Source organism: Strigops habroptila, chromosome 13 (assembly GCF_004027225.2).
Source record: "Strigops habroptila isolate Jane chromosome 13, bStrHab1.2.pri, whole genome shotgun sequence".
NCBI classification, from domain to species: domain Eukaryota; kingdom Metazoa; phylum Chordata; class Aves; order Psittaciformes; family Psittacidae; genus Strigops; species Strigops habroptila.
The window spans coordinates 8,721,376-8,744,552 of record NC_044289.2 but is presented as its reverse complement, the minus strand read 5'-3'; the positions used below and the strand labels follow the sequence as shown (position 1 = coordinate 8,744,552).

Below are 23,177 nucleotides of genomic sequence, written 5' to 3'. Positions count from 1 at the left end.
TCTTTCAGCACCTCAGATTTACTCACTACGTTTCTTCAGGAGCAACTGCATTCAGTTACACAAAGGAGTAGAAAGACCCACAATGTAATTGTAGGTACTTCAGTCAGTAAGTTAACTTGACAAGTCAGTTCATGATGGAGTCCAGGGTCTATAATTAGTCCTTACCTGCCACCATCATAAAACCTCTGCATTAGGTCAGCTGCTGCTTGGGCCGTACAAGAGGTACTTTGCAATCCTGGTTCATTCAAGCGTGTTAGCTTTTTATTAGATGTTAACACCTGATATTTCCTCCAGGCTCTGGTTTTACTGAAGGCTTTGTGGCATTCTGTTCTTCAGAGATGAAATGGCAACAGGAGCTGAAAGAAAGAAGAGTGGGAACTTGTATAAATCACTGCCCTGCACAGCATCCTGATGGTGAAAGATCACAAAAGACACCTAGGCTGTGGAAGGAAATAGCTGTCATTCACATGTGAAATACAAGATGTTTCTTTCTGTTGAAGGATATTTATGGTGAACACTGCACCTGCAAAAATTAGTTCCACACTTCAGTAACAAGGGCTCACAAGAATTCAACTTGGATTTGAACAAAACCTGAGGGTTGGATGAGGGTGTGGATGAATGTGACCTGTTTACATCAGCCACGGGTCTTCCACCAAGACACTAACACAATGCACTTCTTTCCACCTGATTTAGGAAAGATTTTCTCCTTACAGGTTAGTGTCACATACAGTGATTTCACTTAGAAATTTTGTTTTCTGTCCCATGTCTCCTGTACATAAGAAAGTTCAGATATCAAAATCTGATTAGCAGGAGGCTTGAGACTTCCTAGAAGCAAAACTGGGCAGCTTCAAATCAAACTTTAGTCTACAGACAGTTGCCTGAGAAATTCTGGCACTAGTTTCAGCCTAAAATGTAAACTGTCATTTGGTTAATTTATCTGGATCCAGCAAAAAACCAGCAATATATCTTGACAAATAAATAAATGGATACCAAAGATTGGAAAGAGGCATACCTCGAGAATGCAAGGTAGATGAAGGATTGATAACATCTAACCTTGGTCTTTTAGAAACTTCTCTTTCATTTTACGGCCCAGCTTTCAAGGTAGAGAAGGCCCAAGTCCCTATGCCACACTGTGAACAACAATTCATAAAGGCTTGTCTGGAGTAGCTCACAGCAGACAATGACAAGTGTAGATCCTATTTAAAACTTGACTTCCCTTTCTCCAGGGATTTCACTTACCTTGGACTCAGATAGAGGTAAGGAGAAGAACCAGTGTTAGTTTCCAGCTCACACTTTAGGCGAAAAGATTTCATTGCTCTTGTTTAATTTTATTCACCTTCAATGTTAAAATCACTTTTCTGTTTGTCATTGGGCTTGAAGTAACTGTTTCAGGCTAGAAAGAAACCAAGATGACATACTACATAATTAAAGCTACATTAATAAACAGCAGGATGTAACTGCTCCAATTAGTATTAAAAATCAAATTAAGAAAAGGATTTTATATGCAAATCAAGTGATTTGTAACTATATCTACATGAATAGAGAACATGTACACACTGAGGAAATCAGGCACAGAGGCAAATAAGGCATGATGCTGCCCAAGGGTAATTTAGGAGGTGAACCTTGGCTGGGCAGGGTGGTGCTCGGGTTTCTGGGGCTTGTTAAGCACCAGCACAACTCCAACAGCAAGAGCTCTCCTTGCTCACGCTGCAGGCTCATGCCAAGGACACCTTGGCAAGGGAGTGGTTAAAACACTGGCTGCTCTTCACTTAGGGCTCTGAAATTTTACAGCACATGGTGTGATGGTTGTCAAACATAAGGGGAACAGGATGGAGCCGAACAGAAGTGCAGCTGGAGAGCAATAAACATTTCCAGCAACATCTCCAGGGCAAAGATCCTGCCTCGCAGGGCTGAGAGGATGGCTGGCAGAGCTGCTGCCCTTGCAGCAAGGCAGCAAGTTGCTCCACCATCTGCTGCGGTCCAGAGGTCTCTCCTCAAAGGCCCTATCCGTTAACTCTTGGAACAGGATGAAAGCCAAAGGCAATAAAAACATGACACATTGGAGCTCCTAGCACCCTGGCTGGCCCAGGAGAACCAACTTCCGTGTGGGACCTTCTTGTCCAGAGTGACAGTGATGGCTCTGCTGGTCCAGGACAGTCACACCAACAGCAGATGCAGGATGCAGTGATTCACTGGAAACCACTGCACTGGAGCAGAGATACTGTCTGACCGAGGGAACACTGATCCTTATAAATGTGCCTTTTATTCAAAACCTTAATCTCAAATTTACAAACAGTGCAGACGAATTCTGCCTCTGTGGGAAGCATCCCCTGCCTTTCCCATAGGCTCATGCTGAGCAGTGTTTCTTTCTATGACAGGAGCAGGTAACATGCTTCATTGAGACCATTACATGGCATTTTATGTAACGGTATCACTGACAAATGGGTTGTTCTCATTTATAAATAAGAAGCCCAATCACTATAAATTTGCACCATTTTTTGACAAGTCACATGTTGGTGAAATCTGGACAAAATGAATCCAAAGTGACATGTCTTAAAAAACAGAGGAGCCAGCACAGGACAGATCCATGTCGAACGGCACAGAAATACAATGCCTACAGCAGAGCTACAACACGGATTTGTTGGAGCAGATGTGAAACACATGAGTAAATATGCTGCCTGATGAAATCTCAAGCACAGGAGACACCCACTTCCCATGTGCCCAAGGTGAGCTCCAGGAGTACTTCTGAGCTGACTAAGCAGAATCACGCAGTACAATTAATTCACCTCTACTCATGCTCTTAATCTATACTGTGTGTAATTCTACTTTTACCCTGGTAAACAAGTTTCTGCATATGGTTAAGCTACTCAGAGTGTACATTTAAAATAAAATCTGTTTCACATAAAAGGACAAATGAGAATGACTATTGCCCCCATCTTTAATGCGCTAAATTCTTTCGCACAGATTGTTCTTGTTACTACTTCTTTCTGTGAGAGAATCTGAACAGCACAAAATATTCCTCCTTACGTGCACAATTACAGCAAGCCAAGAGAAGGAGGCTTTAAAGTGGGAATGCCATGATTTTAAAGCCCTTTTTTGTAACCCACTCACCCAGTAACAGTTAGGTCTTAGGCCACAAAGGGAGGAAGAGCAGCAGAGGAAAGGCCAGATCCTGCAAAATCCTGATCGTCCATAAATTTAATTACAAGCAGCAAAAAATTAGACATTCACCATGTAACCTAGAAAGCCCCACACCACCCAGAGAGTTTTAGGGCCTGGAAACACTAGCTCTTGGCCCAGAGAAACCACAGCATCAGTTTTGATACTGACCTTAAATAGGTGCTGGACCAGGACTTCGTGCTGCTAGTAACTGCTGTCACATTCAGCAAAGTTTTTCCTTGCATCACCTTTTTGCAGCTGCAGCAACGCTGTTTCTGCAGCCAGCTGCTGCTCACTCTCTGGAACTCACTGTTTTCACATGTAGTTGCAAAACATTTATCACAGATGTGGTTCAGATCTGCAGTTCCAGATTTAAGATGGAAGAACCTAGCAACATTTTTGGATCGGGGTTTATCAATACTCCATATAATAAGGACTTTTTTTTTTTTTAGCCTGCAATCACATTCCTAATTTTAAAACAGACATCTGAAGGCTCTGTGGAATAAGTAACTTTCCTACAGGATTGACTCCAATATGTAAGATGGGGATAAAGTCTAATAATCAAACCAAGAATATTGTCCTGCACTCCATGCTCTGCTGTGGACTTTGGGTACAGCACAGAGACCATAGGTTCTTTCTGCTCCCAGCCCCTACGTGTGAAATGGGAAGAGGAGCAGTTGCCTTTGTCTGGTGAAGATTTATCACAACAATAATATTTAATGTCACAGTAATGCAATGGAGAAGAGGCAGAGTAGGTGCACAACTGCAATGACTTGAGCTATTGGAAGGCAAAGACGGAGGACATATTGACAAGCTTTTCTTCTCTCCAAAAGATTTAAGGCGTAGGGAAGCTTCTGTACACCTTCACACAATGTATGACTAGTCTTGGTCCCCACTATACAAAAAAGACATAGACAGGCTGGAGAGGGCCCAGAGAAGAGCCACAAATACGATCCAAGGACTAGGAAGCCTGTCATATGAGGAAAGGCTGAGAACTGGGTTTGTTCAGCCTTGAGAAAAGAAGGCTCAGGGAAGACTTCATCACCATGTTCCAGTATTTAAAGGGTGGCTACAAAGAAGATGAAGACTCCCTTTTTACAAGGAGACACATAGAGAAGAAAAGGGGTAATGGGTATAGGTTACTCCTGGTGACATTCCAGTTGGACACAAGAGGAAAATTTTTCAGAATGAGAACAATCAGCCATTGGAATAATCTTCTCAAGGAAGTGGTGGATTCCTCCATGTTGGATACGATTCAGCTGGAAAGGGTGCTGGGACATCTGTGCTTTGCCAAGAAAGGTTGGACCAGGTGATCCTTGAGGTCCCTTCCAACCTGGTATTCTATGATAGGAGTCTACAAACACGTCAGGTTTAGGGCCATAGCTAAGATATCAAATTACCAGCCAGCACCTATTCTTTTTGGGAGGTATTTTAGACAAAAAAAAAATGAAAAAAAAAAAAAAAGAAAAAAAAGAAGGCACACTAAGTGTATGATACAACCACAATTCGAAAAATAAGGCCACTGGCATTCTTTGGTAAAGCCTAGGCTGAAAACTTATCCCAGGATGCGTGATCTTCCAAAAATCTGCCAACCCCTGCAGTGTTCAAACTTCTTGTATGACCACAGCCACATGAAGAATGAAATTAAACCCCATGGAAATCTTTGACATTTCTAGTATTATGCAATATTTGGGTGAAAAAAAAAATATTGCAGAAATTCTCCTTTCCTTTCCAGAGTGAGTTCAGAAAAACTATTTCTAGCTTTTTTTAATTACACATTTCACCATTAAAAAGAAACCATCCATAAATTAAAAGAACCACTAACTAGGGCTTATGTAACCTATTTAGAGTGGGAAATTGGTACCACTTGGGAGTGAAGTCTGTTACTGTAATTTCTGGAGTCTACACCATGCATTTGATGTGTGCAAACATCACAAAAGTTGTTTATTTAAATATTTGTATTAAATATTTTTTACAAAAAGTTAATAATGGGAAAGGTTAAGATGCTGGCATCTGCATCCTATAGAAGCTGAAAGAAAAACTTTAATAGATGTTTAATGATCTAAGGTATAGCTTATCGCTGGTTTAGTTGAATAGTCATCCAAGTTACAGATTTACTTTATCAAATTCTAATTTCTATTTTTCTTTTGAGTGTTTATGGTAGAAAACTGTTGTACTGTGTTCTTAGTAACGTTACTGCAATTCCCCTGCAGAGAATATTCAGTGTTAAAACTCCTGCCTCTTCCTCCTGTTTCTGACCCAGGAGCAGGGCAGCCAGCCCCAGCCATGGAACTGCTGTTGTGCCAAGCCAGTTACTTAATCAAACATTCAAGTGATGAGAACATTCCAAAAATAGTTGTTCCTAATGCTATTGCATCACTGCTTTTCCAAGAGCAGCGTATGTATGTTTCATACAAAAGACTTTCTCCCAGTTCCCAGCAAGAGAGACCAGCAGAACAACCATCTTCTCCCTACTCTGAGTTGCACCAAAAATTGCAGAATCTTCCTGAATGAACTGAGTCTTTTCAAGCTGAATGTACAAATTACAGGGCTTACAATGCTTGGGACAGTTGGGTACTCTGGGACTAACTGGTTGTAGAAAAGGCAGGGGCAAAGCAGCTGCCTGGGGCTCAAGCTCCACCCAGGGATCAGAGCAGCCACATCCTCTCACTGGGGTGAGCTGGAGCAGTGGCAGGATGACAGAGGGGCCAGCAGCAGCCTCTGCTCCACATAGAGCTAATCCACATCATTAGATTGCAATGATGATGTGCAAAATGATATCTTGCAAGAAGTCACTAATAAAGTGAAGGGCAGCAAAAGGTTACACCAATACTTAATAAAATAAAAATTGATCAATCCCTCCCAAAAGAAACCCTCAAACCGTTCCTGCTATGACTCTTATGAAACTATTTATAGCAAATAATTTAATGAAGCAGGTCTACACCGATCAGCAGAAAGCTCTGATCATTTCTTGGATACAATTCCCCACACAGAGAAGTTAATGGGCCACAATGCAACCTGACCTATGTACTTACAATTCTGTCTACACACATCTTGGACTGATCACACCAGGGCTAACTCAGGTGCATCTTACATGGTGTATATGGATGAAGTAAAGAAGTTGCATAAAATTTATTTTTCCACCTTGTTTTATAACATTCCCTTTTAAGTTCTTACACATCTGCAACATATAACTCCACGGAACAATAAATAACTGGCATTCATATTTCTCTTGAATCAAGAGTATGTACACGTCGTTTAACTAGATGACAGGTACAAAACATTGGCATCACAGTAAATATCATTTTGACACCATAATCCATTTCCCCAATTAAAAATGAAATTAACTTAACATTTGTTAACAATTGTAACAATTAAAAATGTTCTCAAAGGCATATAAGTACACAGGTCGTAGTAGGCAGTAGTAATGGACCATATTGGCAAAGCTGTAGAACCCAGGATTTCATGCAAATCAGAGTTTATTAATTATGAAATAACTAATAATAAATGAAAGCCCCTCCAGCTCACGCTGAAGATTCTAAAAGAGCACTGGACTGGCCCCAGCAACTGTGGAGATGAGTCAAACCCCATCCAAACAGTTGTGTCCAAAGAACTTGTGATGGTGAGCCGCAGGCAATAATAGCTTACATACCTGGTTTAGAGCACTGCTTGTGCAAACCAAGGGTTTATGATGCTTCAGATGGTGCAGCAGCTTTCTTTAAAAGATAAATCCAGAAGACAAGCTTTAGAGCTTCAGAAATCTAACTTTCTGGGCCTCCCTGACAAACTCAGCTCAACTACAGCAAATTCTTTCTCAGCAGTTGCAGAGGATGAGAGAGGTTGTCACGGTATTTAATTGTGACAGTTCAGTAAACCACATTAAAACACCCTCTTTGGTGCTGCTGTTTGGTCCAGTCACAGCTATAGCTCTCATCATGTAGTTCTCAACACCGAGGGGACACCAGGGATGTCACTTATCACTCCTCAGCCCAGTTCTGGTAAGACCCTGCAGAGATTTAAGCTGCTGCTGTTGAACAAAGAATGTTGCATTTCAGTTGCACTATAAGTTGAGCAAAACAAATGTTTGCAAGATAAACAGGACAAGCTCTATGGAGGAAACGAATCTAGTTAAAAGAATAAAAAATAAATTAAGAGGGTTGCGACACACCTGAATTACTGCTGAGATGCAAGAAGAAAACAGTGCATGTCACGAAACCTCCACGACAACTAACCACTGCAGCAGCACAGCACAGAGCATGGGCTTCCCTAAGCAGCCATGGGAAGCAAGAGAGACATACACTGCTATCCTACAGCATCACTTGGAGCATAGTCCCAAAGCACACAAGTTACATGAACTGCTACAGTACGTAAACCAGAACAAAAAAAGGAATAGGAAGAATACTAAGTAAGGCTACAAACAAGATACTACACAGAAGAAAACAATGCTTCACTCCCAATAAGCACAAATTAGGAGCTTACTAGAAGAAAAAGATTAGATTTCCAGCAGAGAATCCATTTATTCAAATGTACAGTAAGTATGAACATATGTATTAAACTTTGCTTTAAAAACATTTTTTAAATAACTTAAGAGAAATAGATTGCAGACATAAAGTGCTAAACTTGAAAAATACAACAATCATTCCTCTTTCCTGCTGTTTGTTAAATGGCAGTTTCAATTTTCCGATTGCTTTAAAAAAAATGCAGTGTACACCCAGACAGAAATTACTTCCTGGATTTACAACCTTGTGCAAAAAAACCTACCTGCAAAGGAACATTCACACTCCAAAACACAGCTATACATTACTACCAATTCACTAAATATGAGTTCCTTTTTAGAGTTATGATTCAATAAATATAAATGAAATCACAATTCTCTCCCTTTCTTGGTGTAAGGTAATATTTTGCTAATATGGTCCACTCAGTGTAAACTGTATTGACTTCAGGAAACAGTGAATTCCACCATATATACGTCTCAAATATTTACATACAGTAGCATGGCACTGTTATTCTTGTAGGTCATTTAACTACTAATACATACTAGATAGGGACAGGGCTTTACAAAGATGTGTACTGCAATGTGTTTGCCAACAGACAAGAGGGACTTGACTTCTTAGTCACAAGGAGTGGCCAAAAGAAATTCTTGATTCTTGTATTTAAATCTGCTTAAACAAAATGCTGACTGGGGAACTCCAGAACACCTGCATGGCTGACACTATCCAGGAGTTGCAGCAACTCACGCTAAAGACAACATTAAGTATCTTTTTGGCAAAGTGGCATAATTCACAAAAGGCTGTTAGCCCAGCTCCCCAGGCAAATGGGCTGTCCAGGCACCGGTTTTCCTCTGTGAGACAAAACACTGGGAATGTTGGACTTCTGGGGCCAACATGAACACGTGCATCAAGTACAAATATGTATTATTATTTTTAGATGGGGGAAGAAAAGGAAAAAGGCAAATTTTGTAAAAAGGTGAATACCAAGCATTAGATCTCCTTAGTCAGTAGGTTGTTTCTGAAGGCAGTTGCTATGTACCAGGACTTCAGACAAGAATCTATCAGAAGAGTGGCACAAAAGAAAAATCAGTGAGTTAAGATTACAGAGCATTTGCTGTTCCTACTCCTGAAGGATTTTGAAACATAATTTTCTGAATTAGGAGGGCTTGCACCGCATGAAATAACAAGGTCATACAGACTTGCACCTTCCTCTCACCCTGAGCCACACACATTATGAAGCACATCCAATTTGTCTCTAAATCTTCTGGAACTTGCTTCCCCTCCTCTTTGATATTTACTCACAAGATCTGAGACCAAGAAAGGCAGGTTGGGTTGTGCAAAACATCCCCTGGAGCAATTACCGCACATCGACCACATAAGCCATGGCTATCTTAGATCTGAAAATTCAAGCCATACCGCTCTGGGTCAACACAGACTCCAGCTCTTTTAAAACAACACTCCCTTTTCCACAGATTTTCGCATCAGATTTTTTTAATGTAGCATTGTGCTGCTTGCGACAGTGGAGTGCCTGTAGCAATAGCAACAGAAGCTGGCAGCCCATTAAAGAGGTTCAGCATGGCACACAGACAACCATAGAACTTACGCTCCTCACATTAGTATGGCTGCCCTGACCTGGAAGAGCTGCCTTGAGAAAGGAGAGGGCAGCTCAGGCCCTGGGCTCTGCCATTCCTAGTCCCACCATGCAGTCAACCAACAATGCTGCCAAGCAGTGCCAGCTCCAACAGTGCTGTGGATGTGGGATGTGGGAATGAGACAGCAAGCAACTAATTTAGCACAGACTAAACAGCCATTAGATGAGGATGTCTGCCACTAAAGGCTCATCCATGTTCGATGCATGGGCCCAACTGCAAAAGGTTCCCATAACTCTCTGTCCTTCTCCTGAGCAGCCTACATACATGTTGCTCTCCTTATGGTATTATAATGTGGACCAAAGCTTTTTATAAAAACAGAACTCATGGAGTTTAATTTTTGAAAATGAAAAATAAATTCATAAATTTGCTCTGCACAGGAGAATCCCACTTCTGTGATTCCAGTTCAGTTTTTAGAGCAAAGCAAGTGCAAAACTGCAAAGCAAGTAAAAAACTGCCTCTCTGCAGGGAGTATGTCATGAACAACATCCACCTAGGAGTGCCTCAGCTTATTTGCAGCTCATCTTCGCAGTTTCACCCTAACAGGAAACAGATTTCATGTAGCTGTGAGGAGTAGCAGCTCTGTGACCTCTCCTTTCAGTCTCCAAGGATTCAAGACACGACTGCCACATTGTCTGCAGAACAGTACGAGTCTCTTCTCACGTTGTCAACACATTTCAAGTCTGATCAACTGCAAGTTTCTTTTCCAAAGAGGATTTGCTTTAGTTTAGATAATTTTCTCCTATACAAATAAACACCAAGTAAAGCTATTATGTCACCAGCTCCTTTTAACAGGAAGCACAAAAGCTAAACAAAACTGAATTTCTTCATTTTGGACTAGCATTTCTCTGTATTTATTAATGCCTGTATACCTCCAAAATCACTAGGGTGACCACATTTCAACTGAAGGAAGATCTCGAACACGCTCAGATTCTCAAGTGTGTGTAGATCCGACATGCTGGAGCCCCATTATGGAAACAGCATGCCATAAATCAGGAATCAGCTGTCAGCAGTATAGTGCGTCACCTACATTAAGGGATTTCCAAGATGTAAAAAGAATGTAACTACTTGAATCGAAAAGATAAATAATATAAAATAACATAACACAATGCAAGGAACAGCACAGATACTTAATAAAGGAACAAGTTTCTCAAATGTGAATTCCGAGGTCAGTTAGCAGCTTTCAGATACTTTTAACCATGCATGAGAAACCCATCGTCATCGCAGTTACATGCATTTGACCCCAGTTAAATTGAACAAAAGCGGCAAGAACTGGATGAACTAACAAGTGCCTCCACCCTCAGAAAACTCCCTTTTATCGTTAGGTTTCTGTTCACAGAAATTGTGAAGTCTTTTTCAATAAAGCAGCATGTAATAGAGATTACCACATGATCCTTATGCAAATATCAGACGTATTCATTATAGTAACAACTACATGATTTTGTCTCTCAGCCATGTGCAATATTTGTCTCTGGTGTGCAAGGAGAGCAGCCCTAAGACGTGAGCTTCGAATAGCTTGGGGGAGAAAACCTTCGTCTCAGGTACTTGAGTACGTAGAGGGGAAGACAGCTCACCAGAGTGATGACAGTGACTTTCCACAAGAACGATAAAGTTGCAATGAAGTAAACATCTGTATAAAGAAAAGAGCACAAAGTCAATGAAGATGGGAAGTGCATCCTGGGAATAGGTTATAATACCTCAGAATCTTTGCAAAGATAGTTGAAGCATTGTTCAATACAGAGCTGGTACACCCATATGCATGGGATGCAGATCTAGCCCATTGCGAAGTTATCCTCATTGTCTTCAGAGTTAGGAAAGAGCTTTATGGAAGAAGTAGTGACATCTTGTGGTTCCTGCATGAACACTGGAAGAAATCCTATGGACCTGATATTTGCAATTAGACAGCTACTGGGGGAAGCTGGAATTTGTCACCCTTTTCCTTTAGCCAGGGAAAAGGATTAGCCCTGTTTCAGGCAACTAAAAAAACTCCAGCAACCAACAACCGAACCCATAAGAGAGGGGCCCCAATGAAGCAGATAAAATAAGTTTTAGAAGGCAGCTCCTTCACCCAGTGAAAAGATGAAATCTTTCAAACCAACAACAGAAGCTTTGATCTGTAGTCTAAAGTTCAGTTCCCTTATGGAAATAAAGAACACTGTTATATATGACAGCTGATATGTGATGGAGCTCTGAAAGTACAGATGACATTCACTGGGCAGCACGTACTCTACTGACCACCTTTACCTCCTCTAGCATTTTGCTGTGAGAAGAAACCATAAAATGCCTTTAAAATGCATTTAAATAATGCAGCTTATTCAGGTCTGAAATATTGTCACTGTAATTATTTTTGGCTTCATAATCAGCCTTTAAGCTCAATTCAGCTCCTTACAGTCCTGTTACTATTCAGGTTATAAACTGATTGGAGAAAAGGCATTTAAACTTACCAATAAATTCATGTAGGAAGACCAGAGAAGCTATGTAGCAGGAAAGACTAAGCAGCTCAGCCACTATCATGAGCCAGTGCCACGTCTGGATCGTCAATGCCACCATCAGTAACTCGGTGAGAATCAAGGAAGTGAAGGAAATGGCAACAATATGGACAAATTCAGATTCAAAGAGGAGGAGTGCTCCATACATGATGATGCTGCCTGCAAGGGAATGGAACATTTGGATATTTTATTCAAACACCAGTTTAAGCTCTAAAACCCTCTGTAAAATCCTTAGGTCTTGGAAAGGCTGAAACATCGTCATGTCTTGAGACTGTTTTTCATGAAACCTGATTAACGTAATGACAATGGATCAGTTACTATTTAGGAGACAGAACTGATGAGAAGACAGGGAAAAGTTACAGCAGAGGTGCCCAGACTTTTATAGCAGTCTATCATATTCATAGATACATGGAAATGGGAAATGAATACATGCTATTTTGGCAGCTGGAGATTTCTAACATCACAAAACTCTATCTTTCTCCCAGAAAAGCAGTTGGTCACTACTCAGAAGCTAAAAGATATTAAATACTTCTAAAACCTACTGCATTGCTTCAGTGCCCAGATGGAAGCAAGGTGTTGAAAAGCTCAGTGGATACAAGTTAGCCTCTCTTTGCACTACTTTGGCCAAGATCTCTCCCCTTTACACTTCCCCCTAAAAGGAGCACATATTAAAGCACTGTTAATGATGCATTGTTTTGTGCTCCTATTCTGGCTAGCCAGGGAATGCTCACAACGCTCTGCACGGCCACCTGCACAAATAACTCATGTTAGCAGCATGAGTAATCCGCACCAACATCCATCACACTAGGATCATTTCGGAAGGGAAAACCTGCAAGTGACTAGAGCTTGAGCCACAAAGTTCAAATCCAGCTGTGAACTTTCCAAAGTTTAGGACTGCTCAAGTTTTTGGTCAGGCTCATCTCTGCTAGCAACTAGCCCAATTGTTTGGCCTGCTGTTTTCTAGTTATTTAGCACATCAGAAGTGAAGTCACTTTAACCAAATATTGTAACCAGATAGCAGTCTTAGCTCCAGAAGAAATCTTTCCCTCAATGCATCACCCTCTGGCTTTAGCTTTCCACCACTTGTGAGTTTTCTATAAATGCCTTGGCTTTGCCATCATATTTATACAGCACCAGAAGGCCATTATCCCTGTTGTAGGGTTCTACCACATTAGGTTTCAGAAAATAATGCTAAAAGAGGTTTTATATTCTTGGATTCACTCCCTACTGAGGATGGTTGTATCCATTAAATCAGTAAGAATTATCTGCTTATTTTGGTACATTTATTCTGACTCTTGTTCATAAAGGAGTTTTAGAAAGCAAGAAATTTTGTCACAGAATCATATTGCCGTTTTAGCTCCATGTTATTCACATGTTTTTCACAATTCCCTGATTAATACTTACAGAAAGCATTTAAGTTTGATGTTACTTGATAAAAAAACACAAAAGTAAAGACAAGACCTACTAGAACTATTACCACTTCTATTACACAGGGTTTAGATAAAAATACACAAAGCTACACATTCTGTACTTTGCATGCTGACCTAACCTGTAGCTTAAGGTTAACCTGAGGTTTGCAAAACTTTCAAAAGAAGGGAAGAGTCACAGGCTCTGCTCTACTGATGGAGCAATTAAAGCACTAAAAGAAATTTGCACAGAATTACAAAAGATGGTCCTAATGGGAAGAGGCACAATGCTTTAAACTTCTACACCGCTGCCTACAATAAGGTTGACCACTTGCTGCCAATATCTAGTTTTAGGTAATTTCTTCCTTTGGTAATGCTACTAAGATATTCTGAAAAAAATATATATTTTCATTAACCCAAGGATGAATTACTAAATTCACTTCATGTCTTACTTCACTTCCTGCAATACAAAGAAATCAGATATTCTGCACTCATTAAAACATCTGAAGGCACAAGCAGAAGTTGATTTCTTACCTTGATAGATGCTTATTAAGACCCATATTAAAAAGGTTTTGTATGATAATGGTCGTCCCTAGTGGGAAAAGAAGAAACAAAAAAAAAGACAAAGCTCCATTGGGATTTTCTTTTATGAACGTTCACTTACAGATTATGAGCAATTGATAAAAGAGAACCAACCAGCCCTAAGGTACTGTGTCTTTATTCTCATTTTTCACGATGGATGAAGGAGGCCTGGGACTGTGGAAGCTCACTGCTTGCACAGTACAGTCATCCTTACTGCACACACAGTTAATTCAATGCCAAGAGTCTCATGAGTTTAGTCATCGTACTGTGAAATATAGGATGTGTGTATACACATATATATGAATATATTAATATTATATTTCTAGACACACACACACAAATCACTATCATCTTGAAGGCAGATAGGTTTTTTTCTTTTAAAAAAAGCATCTCCAGCCAACACAGCTATACCAGCACAAAACCCCCCTATGTTTAGACCAGGCCTAAGGATGGTTGGAGAATTAGTGGTTTATGACATAAGAGACAACATACAAGTGAAACCAGATGGAGACTTATTCAGGCTGTTGGAAAAACAGGCTTTGCTTTTGAGAGTATCTGTTTAACAAAAATCCTTGAGGGAAAGGATCTGTTGAAGACTCAGTCCACCCTTTCCTTCTGTTAAGAAGGATGTTGCCAGTCTGCATACCCCAGTTCTTCAAAAAGTTTTCCAGGAGAGGAAAAAAAAATTAAAGAAAACAAGAAGGAACTTAAGACAAGATTTACCTTCCTGATATTTCCATGGTAAACATCAAATTAAGTTTTCTTTGTTTAATGCGAAGGACTCAACTTTGATGCCAAAGCTACAAAAATGGCACAGCAACCAAACCTTTGGGTCCCTTTATCATACTCAAGACAAATTTCTATTCAAGAAACTATGTGATAACCTCCTCCCTCCATCAAGTGAGCATATCCCTTCTCCCCACCCCCTTTTCTGGCTTCAGGATAGTGCCAAATCCCCAACAATTTCTCTTTCCCCTTTATTTTGGAACAAATCAGTAATATTAAATCCTTAGAATTTCCCACAGAATGGAAATTCTATTTCCCCAGCCATTTTTAATAAATTGCATTTCATGTAGCATTCAATAACAAACTGCCAGGAAATCTGGTTGTATCTCTGGATTCAAATTTGCCTTTAAAAAAATTTTGCTTGAAAACACATGATAAGGTTCCGTATCTATTGGTAATATATTTGACTTTACACATTTAAAGAGTTTCAAATCAAGATGAGGATCTTGCCTTATACTAAAACAGACAAACAGGAGTCTCCCACACCTTAAGAAGATCTTTGTAGAGCTCTGGGTACAACATTGCAACTTCAGATTTAACATCCTTGTCCAGGACTAGAGAAAACACTGGAAACATCGTGTAAATTGTGGAGTACCTGGCAAGAAGGTAGAAGACCAGTAAATTATCTAAGGCATAGATGAGCAAACAGAAATGCAAGTCTTCAGAAAGGAAATACAATATTCTTGAAGTGCCAAATGACATACGTGTTATAAAAACTTGGAAATGGAATGTGCCAGAGTTGTGCATGTAGAAAAAACCTCCAGGATTTTGGAATGGCTTTTGATTATAAACCCTCATATTCGAATGATTGGTTTAAGCATTGCAACTGAGTTGTTATAGGGTTGTTAATGGAGCCAAGGACAGGCCTGTCCCAACCCCAAAGTTTGCTCTACAGTTCAGGCTTGATCCTGTTTCCATCAGGGGAAATAGAGATGAATTTGCTCTTTGTTTTTTTAATTATGTACTCAAAAGTATAAAGTCATAGGATTGTAAGTGTAATCCCAGTATATTTTAGACAGGAACTCCTTCCTCCTGTTGAAGAGATTGGGTTGTCCCCTGCTTCTGTGACACTGTCAGGAGTTGGGCACTGGCTCTCACAGCTCCACAGGCACGAGAGCACAATGACTGTCCCTCTGCTTTTTACTAGGATCAAGGGAACAGCTCTGGGAGGATGGCTTGCTTCACATGTTCTGAATGTGACAAACTGCCTTTTTGGAAAGCTTTCTAGAACTGGCTCAGTGGCTTTGCTCAGTGCAGAGGAGCAGAAGGGGGACAAGGATCACATACATCATCTGAAGTAATGTTGTGAAACACAGAGAGTGGAGATGTGCATGCTCTGCATACTAATTAGCCCAAATCTATTCATTATGTGCAGGTTTTCCACACTATGAGTAAAAAGTGAGCTCTTACCCAATGATGAGAAAGCCTTGGTAGAGAGGGACTGAAGCAAAGTAAAATACGGATGAGAAAACAGCCTAGAAAATAAAAGAAATAAGGTTTTCAGGCATTAAGATATTGCAGTAAAAGTAACAGTCTAAAAATGTACGTTGTTCAAACTGGAACATACTTGCAGCGGGTTCAAATTCCTGAAGTGAAGACAGAAGAATGTAATATCAACCCTTTTTATTCCTATGCAAACCTTGCATGAAAGCGGTATTTAATGGCAAACACTGGAGAGCTGGACTTGGAAAACTTTTTGTAATGTAATTCCACAGAAAATAACATAAAGAGTTTCCTCCTCTCCACAGGCCACTGGTTTGATCCAGATGTTGTGAAGGACAGGTGCATACTTACTTATGCCTGCATGATGCCTTCACAACATAAAAAGAGTGAACACTCACCAATACAAACTCCAAAGAGTTCAAGATGATTTCTTTTTTGTTAGAAGTTATGGGTTTGTTTTTTGTTCTTGCTTTCAGCCGCAGAGTAAGCTAGACTGCCCCTTGAGCCTGAACCTTTTGTCTCTATGCATCCCTCTCCAACACGTTTATTCTGAAAAGGGGAGCGGGCGGAACCAGACTTCTCAAAAATATGAAGTATTTTACTCAAAAAGCATGTAGTATTTTTTAGGAACGTACAGTACATTATGGCATGAAAATGCAATTCCCAAAGAGTAAACCTCTGTCCTTTACTGTAACTTTCACTCAAGTCACCACAGCTAAGAGTGGAATTTGGCTCATAAGCTCTTAAAATCGCTTTCAACTCTCCCTGCCAACTGGCAATTATATATTTGTTACACTGAGGCTCTGCACACATGAGCAATGTAAATTTTGTTAATAACAAATCTGTTTCTAAGGTTCCCTTTGAAATGGAGGGGAACAGAATGCCTCCTGCTGCAGTGAGCTGCTGAGGACTTAGGAAGGTTAATACGAGCTTCAGTGGTCCTTACAGCGCAGCTCCCATGAACGCTCCACAGCGCACCAGACTGAGCTGTCGGTAACTTCATTAGGGTCTGAGGCCAGATCCTCCTCAGTTGCTTAAATAAGGGCTTCAACTTCAGTTGCACTATTTAAAATACACCTGAAAATAAGTGCACTTACTCAGCAGAGGCCTTGAGAGTAAAGCCCTGCTTCAGATTTTCAGTATTTCCTAGCATTACTAAATAACAGCAACGACATGCTGTGTTGTGAATATTCTAGGGTAGAATATTGTTTGCCCAATACCAGTAACTTTCTTATGTGCCTTCATATCAAAGTAACAACCTCAAGTTCCAACCCATGAAAATTTTCAGGAATATAAATAGTTGCATCCAGAATAAACCACAGAACCTTTACTTTTTGATTTGATTGTTTCACCTCTCCACTGGAAACACCCTCATGACAGTCCATTTACCTGCATTGTACTGATGCACAGGCTCCTGTGGATGACAAACTGACTGAGAGCTGCAGACCGTTTGTAACTGTTCCTTCCATGCACCATTAGTAAACGACCCAGATGTTTAAACTGAGTGATAGAGAAATCAGCTGCAAGTGATGCCTGTTTTCCTTCCTGTGTACAACAGCAAGTAAAAGCATAGGGAGATCATTTCATTATTGGAAACAAAGAAATATCATACAATTTAGTTATTGCTGACAGAATTTCCAAGAAAATTTGCAATACATTAGGTGGAGGAGAGTATTACCTCAGCACTTCTGCCTTCCACCACGGTTTATAAGCGGAAAGCAAAAATGAGGAGAATTCCCATTTGAACCCTGGGCTCCAATTGTAAGCAATCCTCTGGATTATGATTCACAATGTGCATGCTAACGTGACACTCATATCAAGTCAGATTTGAACGCAAATTTTCGGTCTCAAAAGTTCAATCAATTTTAATGTTTTGGCTCACTCCAAGCAGAGTCTTTCCATTCCCTCCAGATCCAGTCTTGTCACTCCAAGCAGCTCTATATGCAGAAATCAGAGCTCTAACATAGAGTTTGCTTTCTAAATGAATATAAACAGGTTTTAGTTGTAAATGTGGAATAGATGTTATCAGAGTAACTATGACTCCAGCATTTGGAGCATCTATGAGTGATTAAAAACTCCAAAACTAACAGTGATGGGCAGATTCCCTGAATTTGGACAAGAACCAAATAACTAATTTGAACTCTCTTGAACAGTAGTCTCCTTTTCAGCCAAGTTACTTTTCATGATAAGGCTATGGGTCTGGTGATTATTCTTGTGGAAACTTCTCATGTTCTTGCACAAATTTCTGGGGATTCTTTTAAGAGTTACTGGTGAACTAGCTCCTGACTTGCCATAGGAAGTCTTATTAAACACGAGGTAATCTCACCTTTCCTTCAACTCCAACACCACAGTCAGCCTCCTGAATCATGCTAACATCATTCCCCCCATCACCTGCAGGTCAGACAAATGACACTGGTAGTTAAGCAACAAGGGCAACTTGCAAACCCACTAAAGACATCTGCACCAGATTGTAATATTAGAAGAAACATTTAACCCTATCAAATAAGCAGGATTTTAAACAACAAAGCAGGATTTTAAAAAGAAATAATGAATGTGGAGTTTGACATTTATCTTTTCTGGATGCCTTGGCGGTTTAGGGGCAGTTGAATGCCAGCCCTCACCCCTTACTGGCTGAAAATCAGACTTTTGTTTCCCTATCACCAAGCACTTGTATGAATTTAATTTTTAGGAAGTTTAGTTTTGTTTTTAATAGATCCACAGGTCTGATCACTTTATCTGTCTTATAAGTGCACCTACAAGTAAACACTTATTGTAAGTACCTACAGTGCTGAAATAAAGCTCACAAATTAACAATGGCACTTTACCTGATCAAGTTCAAGCTCTGTTTTGCAAAGATATCACCCTAAATATTTATGAGTATTTTGTCATTGAACTTTCCGTATGCAAAACTTCATCTTCTCAACCATCCCACAAAAAACTGTTTCCTAAATAAGCAGTTCAGGGTTCTTATGAGATAACATGGGACTGTTCACTCAAAAGAAATAGTAAAGACACCACCCTACATGGTTTTTCATCCCTAACATTGCCCCTTACCTACTGCACAGGTGAGCTTGCCAGTCCTTTCCTGGAGCAATCGCACGATCTGAGCCTTCTGTGTCGGAGCACATCTGCAGCACACGACGGCAGGGCACTGGCAAGCCAGTTCCATGAACTCATACTCATAGTATTTCAGACACACCTAATTTACAGAGATCAGAAGCGTCACCGATGTTTGTACTAGGAAAGTTTCTTTAAAATAACATAACCCAGATTCAGCCACACTGTTTTGGGGCTGTTCCTTAACAGCCTGAGGTGTTTGGAGCCTACCTCCAACGAGTCACCAGAAATAACAAGAGCGCAGTCGTGCTTCCGGCGGAAGGCGTTCAGCTCGAGATGGGCTTCTCCACGGTTAGTCACCTGGGGAAAAAGATGGCAACTGAGCAAGGGCCTGCTTCATTGGGGTGAAAAACCAAACAAACAAGTCTCAGAGGAAGCCAAAGCAATATGGATAGGCAGCACACTGAATTATTCAGAGCACAGAGTCAGATAAACAAAAGCTCAGGGGATAGAAAGCTGTGTCAAAAGGATAATAATATTCTGGTTCTGGAAAACAGTTGTGATCTCAGCACCCCTCCTGTCCCAGAATTTGGGGTCCCAAACAAGTCCTGAGAGAGGGGTACGCGGGTGTTACTCACTAGCCTGAATATATGGATGTCCTGTGTCCGTGTCACCAAATGTGCGTTCTTGGCTGTACACGTGGCTGTCTCCAACTTATCCCCTGTCAGCATCCACACCTAAAATCCAAATATTTAAAGTCTTAAATACAAAACTTAACCACCATGTCTGCAGAACATCTAGAAGTATCACCTGCCAGTTCAGGCATATAAAAGGACTGTTAGAACATATGTACAAACTATTCTTCTAAAAAAGTCCTATTTTATAAAACATACAAGAAAAGTCTTACAGATGAAAGAAAGTAAAGCTTTTAAAGAGGCTGAAACACAGAAGAAATTACAAACTATGTACAACATTTTTTCCCACCTGCAATATTTCAAGATTCTGCTGATAAACCCACAAAACTCAAGCTAAAGAATGTGTATGCGTGTGTTAATGTGTCCCACCCCAGCTATTTCTCATACACTGAAATAAGCGGGCCCTGCTGCAGAAAGATCCCTCGTGGCCCTGCCTGAAATATGGATGATGCAACTGGGGTTAGCTCACTGCTGATGTGTGCGTCTGGAACGGACTCAGTTGGTTGTTGCTTTTCTTTTTTTTTTATTAAATATACACTGCTCCTTTTATTTTGTGCTGGTGAGGGGGGGCTGTTAGAAAGCAATGTCAGCAGCTATACCCAGCAGCAATACCCGGTTATAATCTGACAGGAAATTCTCTCAACAGTGTAAATATACCAGAGTTTTGGGTTTGGGTTTTTTTTTTCCCCCACTGGTGTTTTTATTCTTTCAAGACACTGCCCAAAAATATTTAATGAAACTTCTTAAATATATATATAAAACAAACAAACACACACAAAGAGAAAAAAAATCCAACAAAAAACCCCCAAACAAACCCACACAAAGACTCACTTATTTGTTTAATAATCTGAAATTGGAAAGAGATTTGATCTTAACAAGATGGTCCCTGTAATGAATTACAAGACCACCTTTCCTCTTGATTTACTTCTTGCATGCAATACCCTAATGAACATACCACTGCAAGGAGTGCTCTGAAGTGCCTCCCTGGCTGTGTGATGACACACTCCACACCCTGACACTGACTCTAGCCAAGGTGAAGAGAAAAAAAAAAAAAAGTGAAAACAGCTTTGGAATAACTGGCCAGGGCTACGCTGCAGAGAGAAAAAGCTACAGTGCTGCTAAGGAGCTCTGTCTGATTCCGCTCTTCTCACTTCTCTGCTCAAATCCTTGCTGTTTACAGGGATGGTTCCAAACAGAAAACACTTTTGGAAGCTTGCCCCAATCCTTGAATTCCACTTCCTACCTAAATCCCAAACACACAGCCCTGCTTTGGATTCATAGCATGGCTGAAGATTTTTGCTCCCATTGCTACTTACAGCAGAGAAACCACAACCAGAACCTTTTACCTACTTTTCTTGCCCAAACCTGAATATTTAGTCCATTTATTTTTTTTTTTTTTTCATCCTTTTTGCAAGTTTGGGATCTGAGTGACAAGTTTCCCGAGATGGGAACTAAGCAGCACCACGAGTTCCCCCGCCGCTGAGCACAGCTCAGGCCATAGCTGTCTGAATCTTACATTCGCAAGCCCAGAAAACTGGAAAAAGTCAGTTCAGTCCCCGATTCTCTTGGCTCACACCCCCTCTAGTGGCTACTGGAAAGTTGTATATTCATAGCTTCTACCCCCGCACAAGAGTTGGTGCACCAGGGACCCAACACACCCAAACCAGACTTGTTTCATACAACATCTGAAACAAACAATTGCCCAAAAGTCTCTGCCTACACACTCGGCTTCTCTGCAGATGGAGCCAGAGCATGTTATGGGAAGATATCCTGTTTTCAGCTGGAACAGAGTTAGTTTTCTTCCTAGTAGCTGGTGCAGTGCTGTGTTTTGGCTTTAGTCTGAGAATAATACTGATAACACACCAGTGTTTTAATTGTTGCTAAGTAGCACTTGCCCTGATCAAGGACTTTTCAGTTTCCCATGTTCTGCCAGTGAGGAGCACAAGAAGCTGGAGGGAGCACAGCCAGGACCTGAACTAGCCAAAGGGATATTCCATACCATAGAACATTATGCTCAGTATATAAAGTGGGGGGAGTTAGACGGGAGGGGCTGATCTCTGCTCAGGGACTGGCTGGGCATCAGTCAGTGGGTAGTGAGCAATTGTATTGCACATCGCTTGTGTTTTCTCAATTTTCATTTCTCTTTTTTTGTTGTTCCCTATTATTATAATCAGTATTGTTATTATTTCTATTATCACTATATTTTACTTTATTTCAATTATTAAACTGTTCTTATCTCAACCCATGGGTTTTACATTCCTTTGATTCTCCTCCCCATCCTGCCCAGGGAGGGGGGAAGGGGAGAGTGAGCGAGTGGCTGTGTGGCCCTTAGTTACCAGCGGGGTTTAAACAACATCAGAAGAAAAGCACAAAAGGTTACATGCTTTCATATGTTAACATTTACTGTTTCCAGTATGTTCTGTTCCCAAAGTGGTGTTTGAAATGCATTGGCCAGCCCTACTGCTGCCACTTAGAAATGACACCTGGTGAAACATGCAGCTTGACAGGGCCTTCACATTGCCGTAATTCACTGGCTGTAGGACAGTGCCACATCCTCCAGAGGGTCTAAGTGTTCCAGCTAGGAGTAACACTAGGTTGGACAGACCTTAATGCCAGCATTCCTCAGTGTCTCCAGAGTGGGTCTGACATCCGTCTGCAGCTGATCCTCCACGCCGGTGAGACAGAGCAGCTCCATCTCCATTTCCAGGCTCTCGATGACTGTGGCTACCTTCAAGGAGCGGTCATGCACACTTAGCTTTGCCTGGACGTAGCGTGCCTGAGGACAGAGCAGACACAACCACTCACTCACACAGCCAGCGTGCAGTTTTGTGGAACACAGGGTTAACCAGTTAACCTCCCGCTGTTATCCTTCATTAAGGGATGGCCACCTCAATGGTGGTGAACACGAGGTGTGTGTTGCAGAATAAGGCAACTGTCATTTTGTCCCTGTCCTGTTTCAGCTGGGCAGCACAGTGCACATCACATCCTCGTACACACCAATGCACAGCAGCTGCTGAAGTGGCATCTGCAGAAACCCTGGAAGTGACTCCCTTGTACCACAGGTCTAACCACGGTTTTCACAACTAACACATCTACAAACAATGGCAATGGAGAATCCTAGGCATTTCCGCTATCTCCTCTCTGCATTTAACTTAACAGTTCTGTTTCACATTTTGCCTGTCTGGGGTAAGCAACACAGTGCTGTGTGTAGAGACCCATCTAATAAACCTCATGTGTGAAGCCTGTGTTTCCACGAAGCTCGGCTGGGTTATGTTGTGGTTGTTTGTAGTTTCCATGGATGCCAGAATGCAACAATGAAAACTGAAAGGCAACATGTTTCCCCACACAAACACAACTTGTCTAACAAATGATGAATATTTGCAGAATTTATTACTGCAAAAGATTATAACGCAGGATCCAG

General features: G+C 40.9%; 1 protein-coding gene across 1 annotated transcript in view; it reads right to left on the bottom strand.

Annotated features, from left to right (window-relative positions):
- Positions 1 to 6,068: 6,068 nt before the first annotated feature.
- The window catches only part of ATP9A (ATPase phospholipid transporting 9A (putative)), a 66,074-nt gene continuing 48,965 nt past the window's right edge, over positions 6,069 to 23,177 (bottom strand). Inside the window, exons 18-28 of the mRNA XM_030503177.1 lie at positions 22,362 to 22,532; positions 19,700 to 19,798; positions 19,332 to 19,421; positions 19,059 to 19,203; positions 18,331 to 18,395; positions 17,394 to 17,549; positions 15,972 to 16,036; positions 15,048 to 15,156; positions 13,728 to 13,785; positions 11,743 to 11,946; positions 6,069 to 10,928 (exon numbers count right to left, since the gene is read on the bottom strand). Coding sequence (XP_030359037.1) covers positions 10,792 to 10,928; positions 11,743 to 11,946; positions 13,728 to 13,785; positions 15,048 to 15,156; positions 15,972 to 16,036; positions 17,394 to 17,549; positions 18,331 to 18,395; positions 19,059 to 19,203; positions 19,332 to 19,421; positions 19,700 to 19,798; positions 22,362 to 22,532 — 1,299 coding nt within the window. The 3' untranslated portion in view covers positions 6,069 to 10,791. The remainder of the gene's footprint in view (positions 10,929 to 11,742; positions 11,947 to 13,727; positions 13,786 to 15,047; positions 15,157 to 15,971; positions 16,037 to 17,393; positions 17,550 to 18,330; positions 18,396 to 19,058; positions 19,204 to 19,331; positions 19,422 to 19,699; positions 19,799 to 22,361; positions 22,533 to 23,177) is intronic.